The 12500-nt window shown below is 40.3% G+C and overlaps 1 protein-coding gene across 1 annotated transcript in view; it reads left to right on the top strand.

Moving 5' to 3' along the window:
- The window catches only part of chpf2 (chondroitin polymerizing factor 2), a 13688-nt gene extending 1596 nt beyond the window's left edge, over window positions 1–12092 (top strand). The window contains exons 1-4 of the mRNA XM_066680882.1: window positions 1–118; window positions 4973–5537; window positions 7428–7610; window positions 8890–12092. The exon at window positions 1–118 is cut by the window's left edge and continues 1596 nt beyond it. Of these exons, the coding sequence (XP_066536979.1) occupies window positions 1–118; window positions 4973–5537; window positions 7428–7610; window positions 8890–10161 (2138 nt within the window). The 3' untranslated portion in view covers window positions 10162–12092. The remainder of the gene's footprint in view (window positions 119–4972; window positions 5538–7427; window positions 7611–8889) is intronic.
- The last annotated feature ends 408 nt before the right edge of the window (window positions 12093–12500 follow it).

Here is a 12500-nt window from a genome sequence, read left to right as displayed (position 1 = left end):
AGGGCAGTCATGTGGGAGAGCCGGCAGGAGTCAATGGAGGTGAAGGGAATGAAGACTTCCAGCCTCGTATTGTGCCCTATCACAAAGATCCCAGCAAACCACACAAGAAAGTTCTCAGGTCAGTGAATTTAACACAAATCACGATTCTTTAAAGGTCATTTATGCCACCGAAAGTACAACTCCAATTCCAGTGAAGTTGGGATGTTGTGTGAAACATAAATTAAAACAGAATACGATGATTTGCAAATCCTATTCAACCTATATTCAACTGAATACACTACAAAGACAAGATGTTTAATGATCAAATGGATAAACTTTATAGTTTTTTTTTTGCAAATATTCACTCATTTTGAATTTGAGGCCTGCAACATGTTCCAAAAGAGTTGGGATCAGGGCAATAAAAGACCGGGAAAGTTGAGGAATGCTCAAAAAACACCTGTTTGGAACATTCCACAGGTGGACAAGTTAATTGGAAACATGTGAGTGTCATGACTGAGTATAAAGGGAGTGTCCCCGAAAGGCTCAGTCATTCACAAGCAACGATGGGGCGAGGTTCACCACTTTGTAAACAACTGCGTGAGCAAATATATATATCAACAACACCCAGAAACGTCACTGGCTTCTCTGGGCCTGAGCTCATCTGAGATGGACTGACGCAAAGTGGAAAAGTGCCCTGTGGTCTGACGAGTCCACATTTCAGATTGTTTGTGAAAATCATGGACATCGTGTGAAAGAATTCCACCTACATAGGTTCAACAATTAGTGTCCTCAGTTCCTAAACGCTTAATGAGTGTTGTTAAAAGGAAAGGTGATGTAACACAGTGATAAACATGCCCCTGTTTCAACTATTTTGGAACATGTTACAGGCCTCAAATTCAAAATGAGTGAATATTTGCAAAAAAACTATGAAGTTTATCTGTTTGAACATCTAGTCTTTGTAGTGTATTCAGTTGAACATAGGTTGAAAAGGATTTGTAAATCATCGTATTCTGTTTTGATTTGTTTTACACAACGTCCCAGCTTCATTTGAATTGGGGTTGTAGCAAACAATATGAAAATGCTTAGCTATTAGTTTTCTTTATAAAAAAAAACAAACAAAAAGGGAAACTTGTGTGAGATGAAGAATCAGCAAAGAGCTGGTCTTCCAGATAAGTTTACAATAGTTTTAGTAAAGTTCTAGTCTCTGATACATACAGGCAGATAGGCATCTGTAAAAGGGCTGATTCATTACGTGACAAGGGTTTTCTTCATTGAAGAAAATTAATGACTAATTTTAACTGTATGTTCTCACTCTCTTGTGCAATGTATGATGTAATTTTAAAGTGTGGACACAGCTGATTATTTATTTTGGTGTATGAGATACTGACAATACCGTAGTGTTATAATTTAAAATTACAATTGAAACCCTACAGATATAAACGTCCTATTTCTCCATAAATCTACCATTCCTGAATGTCGAGTTTCGGCAGATATACAGAAAATATATACAATATCACATTTAGGCTACTACTCTTACACTGGTGCCTCCCTAATAATCTCACATACATTTTGATCTAAAGCTCTATACAAAAGTTCAGCACATGTCTTCAATCCTGTTGGAATACCATTCCAGAGGAATCCTCTCAAAACTTGGGTTAGGGAGAGAATGCCAGAAGAAATATTTTCTACTAAGAGGAACCTAAAATATGAGTTTCATTGGTCCTTCCTACTTTTGGTCTTAATCATCTTTTTCTACAAGTATTTCATAGATTTGACGTCTATAAACTTGTGAAATCCTTCTTTGACAAGTCATATAATGCATAACAGCTAAAACTTAGCTATTGCCACTTTTGATAACACTTCAGCTTCATGTTCAGTGAATAAACACAGGTTTATTTGATTTCTGGCCTAAAAAGTATGCACAGAAGTGTTTTATTGCTAGATGAATGGCCTCCAGGCTAGCGAACCTACAGCAGTGTGGAAAATCATGCCCTGGTGTGAATTCCATTCCCTGATCTACAGTATTTCCACTATACTGCTCAAGAGACCTAAAAAATAGATCAGTGTTAAGACCTCTGACTTTATACAAATCCACTGTTGAGAGGCATCATTATGTATTCCCATGAGTGCACGGTTCATAAAATGCATCACTGGAATATCATATAAAATATAAAAAGTTATGGGTTCACATATGTGTTTTCCTACGAATGGCAAATATTAATTATATAAAGTCAGGTATTTTTTCATGTATAAAAAAGGCAAGCTTGAATAGCATGCGTGGCAATGTTAACTTTTTGGTTGAATACATCAGATTTTGGCCAGATGACCACTTGATGAAGAATTATTCACAGCTTAAACTTCTAAAAGTATATCCTCAAGTCTGTAAATTGCCATCAAATCTATGTTTTATGCACATTTTGTTTAATCTACAAGGAAAAGCATGAAACAAAGCTGAAGGCTGTGGAGCAGACAGTTCATCATGCTCACACCGTTTTGGTCTTTATAGTAGTGGAACTGTGCTCTGGAGTAATGGAGAACCATCCAGTATCTTTGGGATTATTTGGACTAGTCTTTGTAATTTGTCATGTTTGCTTAACTACATTGTTATATGCTTGGTGACATCAATTCTTGTCCAAAAGGCCATTTAAGAGAAATTCACCTACAACTTATACATTAAAAAACACCTTTAAAATTATTTTAAATGCTGTCAGTAAATCACAAGCTTATTTGGGCATATTTTAGTTAAATAACGGTACACGCTCTTGAATGAATATCATGCTGTGGAATCTCTGCTCATTTTTACATTAATTATCAGAGATATCTCTAAATTTCTTTGTAGAGACGAAATGTGAAGAACATTGCTCTCTTCTGAGCCCAGCTTCTGTGTCCAATGAGAAATTTGTTCCTGTTTTTTTTCCATGCAGTTAAATATTTCACTGGTTTGTGAAGCACATTTATTTTTTCTCACATTACTGAGAGTACATTTTAGGATGAAACAGCAGCGATGTACGGCTGATCAGTCATCGAGGATATAAAACAATGTTGCCCTGCACTTTGCACAATTTCATAAAACAATATGTGGAGACATTACACAACAGTCATCACAAAATAGATGTATTAATAATTTAGTCTGCCTGCAAATGTCTACAATCTAAGATTATTTACATTCAAGACATTTTAATCTACAAGGCTTTTAAAATGAATTTCCACTAGGCATGCACACTGATATAAGTATCATATTATTGGTAACTAGTAGTTAAAGCATTGCCTATTAGAATATATTAATAGGAGAGTAACGTGATTTCAATTCTCTGTATGTCCTGTACGTATGCAGAATTGACAATAAAATACTACTACTACTTAAGCATAAAGGGCAGACAATGGTTCAGGTGACAGGTTTGTTGTCAGTATTTCTTGTTTTTATTGTGTTCTATTAATTTAAAGCTTTTGTGATTGTTTTCAGTGTGTGTGTATTATAGAAAATTGCTATTAAGGACAACAACTACTATTGCTACTACTAGTTTTGGCAGATAGTTGCTTAAAATATACATCAGCATCAGGTATATGTTTCATCATAGGTAAATTAAACAAATATTTAATGATTGATTTATTTCAGAATAGGCGGCACGGTGGTGCAGCAGGTAGTGTCACAGTCACACAGCTCCAGGGACCTGGAGGTTGTGGGTTTGATTCCCGCTCCAGGTGACTGTCTGTGAGGAGTGTGGTGTGTTCTCCCCGTGTCCGTGTGGGTTTCCTCCGGGTGCTCCGGTTTCCTCCCACAGTCCAAAGACACACATTGGTAGGTGGATTGGCGACTCAAAAAAGTGTCCGTAGGTGTGAGTGTGTGAGTGAATGTGTGTGTGTCTGTGTTGCCCTGTGAAGGACTGGCGCCCCCTCCAGGGTGCATCATCAAATAATAACAAAAAATATATTGTCATTGGTCCACTATTAACGTACAAGTGCATCCATAATTCACACACTGTGTGCTTGGGAATGCTTTCAACTGTGTCTAAAAGTGCTATCAACAGGATGTTGCTACTAAAAATAAAGGATTAAGATTGTGATTACTCTCTAATTAAGTAGGTTTTAACTGTAGATCCCCAACATGTGGCTTGTGTTTTATTTATTTATTTGGTTGTTTAGTTTGTCTTCAAATATTCTACAAATCAAAGGCAAGAAAAAGTAAAATCAGGAATGTATGTATGTGCATTGTATACAAGTATAGACTACATTCAGCAGAACAGTCTGTCTTGATTTAAAGGAATGAGCTAAATCTGGTTTTGTCTGTGTCAAAGCTCTTTATTACTTTAAGCTGATTACTGTCTAGTACGCGTTTAATTATCATGGTGTCTCCGCTGCTCCGTAATCTACACTGGTGGAGGTTAAGTGTCAATATATTATATAAAATATCCCAGATTTGTGGCGTAATTATCTAAATGAACCAGAGCTCATCTGATTACTGTGATTATGATTCATAAATGCTCTTTTCCTGCAGATGGTTGGTTAGATATTGGCTTGTGCCTTAAACACAGCCTCACAGCAAGTAGTTACTCTCATGAAAGAGGGTTGATGGAGAGTAAAAATGATTTAGTTGAACATTTTTAGAAACTCTTCTGTTTTGTAAAATGTAGAAATGAGAAACATGTTTAAAATAACTAAGATATTTGTGCCTCTGTAAAGTGCAAGGTTGGCCTGAGCTGTCTTTTCACAGTCCTGATAAAATATAAAACCAGTATTTCACTGAATTTTTGGTCTGATTATTTTTTCATTCATCTTGTGGTGGAATCTTTTGTCTGCCATATTAGTGGCTCTCACTGTTTCATTACTGGGACCTAAATTAATTATATGCTGCACATACACATGCCTACTTTCCAGGTAGGCCAGCGATGATATGTTAGCCTTCAAAGCTTGTTATGTGATTCTAAAATTCTAGTACACAGGTTGGAATTAGCAATGACTTTTACTTTTTTCTCTCATCTCTTCCATTCTGCAGGACGCGTTATATCCACACCGAACTTGGCATTAGAGAACGTCTGCTGGTGGGCATCCTGAGCTCTCGTGCCACCCTCAATACCCTGGGTGTGGCGGTCAACCGCACAGTAGCCCACCGTTTCCACCGAACCTTCTTCTTCACAGGCCTCAGAAGCTCTAAGATTCCTCATGGTATGACTGTAATTGCCCACGGTGACGACAGACCGGTCTGGCTAATGTACGAGACCATACGTCACCTGCACGTGCAGCACGGCAACGAGTACGACTGGTTCTACCTGGCTCAGGACGACACGTACACACATGCTGAGCGGGTGATGGAACTGGTGGGTCATTTGAGTGTGGGGCAGGATCTGTACATGGGGAGAGCAGAGGAGTTTATAGGTGGAGACGAACGTGCTAGGTACTGTCATGGTGGATACGGATACCTGCTTTCACGCAGCCTTCTGGCTCGACTGCAGCCTCATCTGGACTCTTGCCGAAACGACATCCTCAGTGTTAGACCCGATGAGTGGCTCGGACGCTGCATCATCGACTACCTCGGTCTGAGCTGTGTGGAAAAGCATCAGGTGAGAAGGAGGGGTAGCGTCTTATATTTTTACTGGAGTAATTAATATAATGAGAATAATAAACTTTATTTGTAGAGCTCTTTTTTATACAGTAACACCTCTAAGTTCTTTATATACAGGAAATAAACACAGCGGAAATATACAGGGTGGGCCATTTGGATACACCCTAATAAAACTTCCTGTTTGTGGCACATTAGTATATGGGAGGGCAGAAACTTTTCCAGATGGATGGTGACCATGGCGGCCATTTTGAAGTCAGCAATTTTGGATCCAACCTTCGTTTTTTCAATGGGAAGAGGGTCATGTGACACATCAAACTTATTGGGAATTTCAAAAGAAAAACAATGGTGTGCTTGGTTTTAACTTTATTCTTTCATGAGTTATTTACAAGTTTCTGACCACTTATAAAATGTGTTCAAAGTGCTCACCACTGTGATGGATTGTCAATGCAACCCTCTTCACACACTGATAGAAACACCGCAGGAGAAATGCTAGCACAGGCTTCCAGTATCCATAGTTTCAGCTGCTGCACATCTTGATGGTATGGTGTGGCAAATGGGGTACAAAGATAGTGGGGCCATTCTTCATCAATGGAAACCTCAAGGCCACTGGATATTTGCTGGAAATTCCTACATGACGATGTGTTTTCCTCTTTATGCGCTGAAGCTGGCACGTTACCTGAGTTTTTCCAGCAAGATGGTGCACCACCACATTATGGGTGTCAGGTCAGAGCATTCCTAGATGAACAGTTTCCTGGAAAGTGGATTGGTCGTCGTGGGCCAGTTGAATGGCCCCCAAGGTCTCCCGATCTGACCCCCTTAGACTTTTATCTTTGGAGTCATTTGAAGGCAATTGTCTATGCTGTGAAGATACGAGATGTGCAGCACCTGAAACTACGGATACTGGAAGCCTGTGCTAGCATTTCTCCTGCGGTCAGAAGTCATTGTGGATAAACAGAAAACAGACTAGTTGGGGAAATGCACTGTAGAGGAGCTGTTGTGGTGATCACATAGAACTGTTGGCACTTAACATGCATTAATGGTGCCAGTGGGGCTAGGTACAGCCTTAGTCACCAGGGAGTGTGTAGATTTATGTTTGCTGATACTTAAGGGTAAGGTAGGACTGTAAAGCTGGCTTTGAGCTGGGAGGGTTTGGCACACCAGACTTCACTTTTGAGCCTTCTGGAGGTGTTGTGGGCTTAATTCAGACTTCTGACTGTTTCTGATATTTTCAGTATTTTATGGGAGTTATTTGCAGAGGAGTGCAGGTTGCAAGTCTCTCCCTAACACTGAAACAGTACATAACATAACGGCACATAGAAAAAACACAAATCACAGCTTAAAAATGAGAAATAATTAATCAATAATTGTAGTAACATGCTTTATGTCTTATGTGACTTAAGTGACTTGTCATCTGATTTGTCATTATTATCTTAGCCAGTATATTTTCATTAAAAGCAGCAGTTGTTGGGACATTGTTTCCTTAGGCGTTGAATGGCACTATTGTTTAGATTTTTATGTAAGCTGTTTCAAAATGCAGTTATGAACTCTAGCTGTAAGAACTGCAGAAAAAGCCTTGAACCTGCAACTGTGCTGCAGACAGTCCATGGGGTCATTTTATGTTCAACAGTAATGCCGTCCAGATTGCTGTGTAACACAAGGCACCAAGAAAAGCTCCAGAGGGTAATGCTTGCTTTTGTTAATGAGACTCACATGTATGGCTTCATATAAAAGCAGGTTTTCCAAAACTGTTAACAGCTCTCAGATTGAGTCATTTAAACCAGAGCCAGGCCTGACTATTACTGACTTGTACTACAGTGCAATATTATAGTTTTCTTTACAGTATAAGCTTAACATCAATTTTCCAATCTAATGCCTTGTGTTTTTTTAGGAGATGACATACCATTACGTTGAGCTTCAGAAGAACGCAGACCCTGAGCGCGAAGACAGCTCCCAGTTCAAGAATGCTTTCACTGTGCACCCAGTTTCAGAGCCAACTCTTATGTACCGCCTGCACAAGCGCTTCAGCCAAATTGAACTGGACTGGACCTATGCTCAGATACAACAGTTGCAGGTATGTGAAGCGTTATTGCTATATTTAACTGTAGTTTGTCCAGAGGTTCAGTGCATTTAATATTAGATCGTTCTGATTATTGATTACAAATAAAACAGATTCATACTAAAATATCTATTTAAATATAGTTTATAGTACAGTTTGAGAATGACTTATAATTCAGTTATGATTGCAGATAAATGTAGTGTTAGGTTTCTTGCCCAAGGATTCTTAAGCCATAGTATGGTATTCTGTAAGCGCTCTGTGTAAGAACAACAGCCAAATGCATACATTCAGAAATCTTTATTTTGTTTGTGTGTCGTTGTGTTCGATTGTAAACAAGTCAGATCAAAATGTTAACGTCCAAATAAAGAATGTTTGGCTATTTTATGTTGGATAAAGGAATGAAATTCACAGACTTTTGACATGCTGGACAGATATATGGCACTGATTCTTACAGTGAATAATATATACAAAAATATTTTGGTATTTTACTCTTAAGCTCTTTGTCCCCTACATGTTTTCTCTAGCCCAGATCATGGTTTGAGCATACCTCAAGTCTTACCGTTCTAACAGTTTGTAAGCACTAGCTGGAAAAACACATCAAAAGATAAAGATTTGCTTAAGACAACTTTACTAAATATGTGCGACAAGAATATAGGGCAGTACAAAATTTGCTCTTACATTACCACACTGCTGAGGCAGGCAGAAAGGCATTACTGTGATGGCTAATGAGAATCTGGCCCGTGGATATTAGTTCCACTGGGAAATTCAGTTAAATATTCCATTGCTGGACCATTTGCCTAGCTCTGGAGACTCTCTTTGAGGAATGAGCAAAAACCTCATGGGGTGGCAGCACAGTTTGCTTGCAGAGGAGGTGGAATTTAATAGCTGATCCACTGTCAGAGTGAACTCCGTTGTTTTAAATTGGGACTCTCATCCTTTACTGTCTGCTGTGGTGGGTAAAATGGAGGGCAGGTTGTAAAAACTGACTGTATTGAGTTACTTGACGTATCCCAGAGAGGTGTTGCTTTATAGCAATTTCTGTGAGCTCAGACAAGCGTTACAGAATTTAAACAACATTCTTATTATACATTATTAACTCATGTTGAAGTTCAGATCCACTGGATAATGTTGAGAGTGTTACAGATGGATTAATCTACTTTCCTTATTTAGACTTAGTTATATCAGTCTAGAACCAAATCCACCTAACCCATGGGAAGATGCTAGGAAAAAAATAGTTCCCTTGCCAACTTTGGTATTCACCCTGTTTTACATTTCTTTATCTGCTGTCTCATAGATTCAAATCAGTAACCTGAGTGAGCTCACTCCTGAGGGCAAAGCTGGTGCCACTTGGCCGACTGGTGTCAACCCACCTTTCCGCCCCAAGACACGGTTTGAGGTGATCAACTGGGAATACTTCACAGAAGACCACATCTACTCATGTGCAGACAGTTCGCCAAAGTGTGAGCTTCGTGGAGCGGACCGAGAAGACGTTAACTCTATCCTGGAGACGGCTGTTGAACGTCTGAATGAGCGTTACCAGCCTCAGCTGCGCTTCCGTAAGCAAAGGTTGCTGAATGGCTATCGCCGCTTTGACCCCACACGAGGCATGGAGTACATGCTGGATTTGGCCCTGGAGGCCTTCACTCAGAAAGGACACAGTCAGGTCATCGCCAAACGAGTGGGCTTACTGAGGCCTCTCAGTGCCATTGAGATCATTCCGATGCCCTACGTGACTGAAGCAACAAGGGTGCAGGTCATCCTCCCAGTGACGGCACGTGATCAAGACTTTGTTGGCAGCTTTTTGGACACGTATGTCATGAACGCACTGGACACTCGCGACAATGCCCTGCTTACTTTCCTGTTTGTGTATGACCCCTTTGATGCACAGAGGGTCAGTGAAACGGACGTCTTCGCCGGAGTGAAGGCCATGATCGGCGAGGTGGAGAAGCGCTACAGTGATGTGAAGATCCCGTGGATTAGCGTCAAAACAGAGGTACCCTCTCAGGTCAAACTGATGGACATCATTTCCAAGAAGCATCCAGTGGACACCTTGTTCTTTTTGGCGAGTGTCTGGACCGAAGTGAATGCAGACTTTTTGAACCGCTGTAGAATGAACGCCATCAGCAACTGGCAGGTCTTTTTCCCCATCCACTTCCAAGAGTACAGCCCTGCTCTCGTGTACAGAGACCAACAGCCCTCCGCTGCTTCGTCCTTTTCTTCAGAGGCTCTGCGAGATGGCCGCTTTGACCGCCATGTCTTCGAGGAGGCCTGTTTCTACAACGCAGACTATATGGCTGCCCGCACTAAAATGGCAGCTGATATCTTGGACAATGATGAGATGCTGGAGAGCATGGACGTATATGAGATCTTTGTGCGCTATTCAGGCCTGCATGTGTTTCGGGCCGTGGAGCCAGCTTTGGTGCAGAAATACGTCCATCGAGTTTGTAATCCACGCTTCAGTGAGGATATCTATCATCGCTGTGTGCTGAGCAATCTCGAGGGGCTGGCCTCTCGATCGCACCTGGCCATGGCACTGTTTGAACAAGAGCAGGCCAACAGCACCTAGGAAAATCAGAGTTTACTGCCCTTACTGGACCTCAGTCATTGAGAGTGCAAACTAAAGTGCAGTTCCCTTACCTGGACCCTCAGAATGAGTCAGATGACCATGGGACTGTCTCACTGACTTGCTCAATAGAGGAAGCCCACTTGCATATTAAACATCAAGAAACTTTGCATTTTATTCGGTGGGTTTGGCCTTTTGATTTTTAACGTGAACTTGACTGGAGGGAGCGTAGTCTCCCAACTGAATACACAGAGTCTTAGTGACTCACTGTTCATGACTACTCCAGGTAGTTGTAGTTGACTGGGTAGTTGCATTCTCTGATAACTGAAATGAATATTCTTCTGAGTTCTGGAAATACAAAAAGCAATTCATTTGGCTTGCTGGTCAAACTTGAGTAAGCTTAACTATCATTGCAACATTATACATATAATGTAAGTGCTATGCAAGTGCATTGTTGAACTTTGGTTGATTACATGCGATATGTAGTATGTAATCAAGCATCTAAAATGTACTAGTATAATACTTACTCTACAATTAGGTGTCATTTAACAGACCTTTGTTTTGTTAAAAAAACTAATTATGTCCTTACGTCAAAATGCAGGTGTTAAAAGAGGTTTTAAGAATTAATTTATGCTAAAGGCGTGGTCTCTGGCCCAAGGTACGAAGATGAGGGACTTAAGCCCTGAACAATAACCAGGCAACAAGCAATACATTGTTGAGTAATAAGACTTCCCTGTTTTTATTTCTTGCCCATTCTTACAAAATAAGCTTGAGCACACAGCCCTCAGTGTGTTGCTGTTACTCCACATATCTACAGTTTATAAACATTATTTCAATATGTTTTTATAAATTATTAAAACATTAGGCGACCATCGTTTTCAGATTTTGAGATTTGACTCTGAATGGACTGACAGAAATGTTCTAAAATAATTTCAAAACTATTTTAATGAACTTTCACCTGTCAAGGTACTGTTCTGGAGATTGAAAGCCTTTGTCCCAACAATGCGGTTTTCCCTCTGCTAATTTATTTTTACTGATAATCCTGAAAAGCTTCATGTTCCTGGGGCACATTCTTTCCTGCAGCTCTCTTCCCAGCTGTGGAGCTCAGATTGGGGTCATTCAGGACGTTTAGAGTTGTTTTCCTCCTCTGCTTGCTCTGAAGAATTGGATTTTAAAGTAAGAAAAGGAACTGTACTTGGCTGCTGTTGTAAGAAGTGCCTTGCTTAAGGTTTTTAACGGTTCAGTGTGACGTTAAACACAGCAGGAACGCTCACAACGCCCTGATGGATTCAAACCTGCAGCTTTCAGACAGCAGCCTTAACCACTCAGTCTCAGCCCTCCGCGTCCTACACATTTCATATTTTCACTTCACGGCAAAATATTGTCTCATTGCTATTGGAATAAATTACACTTACATTAACGTAAATTTAAATTTAATATAAATTTTGTCACAAAAGTGTTGATAAGGGCAGTTTGATATCATACTACATATATATTTAAGGCATTTGGTCTATGCTCTGATCCAGGGCAACTTACATTTCTACTCCTCTTACTGATGTGGACAAAGTGTTAAGAGTCTTGCCCAAGGACTCTCACTGGTGTAGCATATTGTGCTTACCCAAGCAGTGAATTGAAGCCCACTGTTCTGTGTAGACGGCGTGTAGCAGAGTAACTTGAAATACCACACCAACAGCATACTGTACTTAACTCACCAAATGAATGACGTTTCTGTTATTATAAGCTAAGCAGCTTCTCTTCCTTCTCTCAGACTTTGTACAGTGAGGGGAAATTTATTCGGAATGATGAATAACCAGAAGACGGATCAATGGCCAAAATGTTGAACTGCCCTTTGAAACTTCTGCTTCATCCGCACCTTGAGCCTTTTGCCTTTCTTTACGTACACGATTGTAAGAGATTTGAATGATGTGTTGAATACGTTGTTGTCAAATAAAAACAATTTTGTGAAGCTGTTTTAGTGATGATGCGTACACTGAAGACCTCCCAGAAGATTCGTGTGTCCATCCAAAACTAAACTTAGAAAAACAAAACCTAATATACAGTTCTTATACAGGGGGTCCTCGACTTACGACGTTGATCCGTTCCTACGTCGCGTCGTAAACCGATTTTCGGTGTAAGTCGGAACATACGTACATACTGTACGTAAATAACATACTGTAAGCACTTATCCTATCCTCACACCTATCCTCCTCGGTCCCGAGCCGCGTAACCGTGTATTCTTCCGCCGCGCCCCGCACACCAAACACGAAGTTCACGTTACGACGTTTACGACGCAAAACCACTTACGTCGAAACAAGGCTTTATACAGTAAATGGGAGATGTGT

This window comes from Hoplias malabaricus, chromosome 9 (genome assembly GCF_029633855.1).
Source record: "Hoplias malabaricus isolate fHopMal1 chromosome 9, fHopMal1.hap1, whole genome shotgun sequence".
NCBI lineage: Eukaryota > Metazoa > Chordata > Actinopteri > Characiformes > Erythrinidae > Hoplias > Hoplias malabaricus.
The sequence above is the reverse complement of the archived record's forward strand: the minus strand, read 5'-3'. Positions and strand labels throughout refer to the sequence as shown.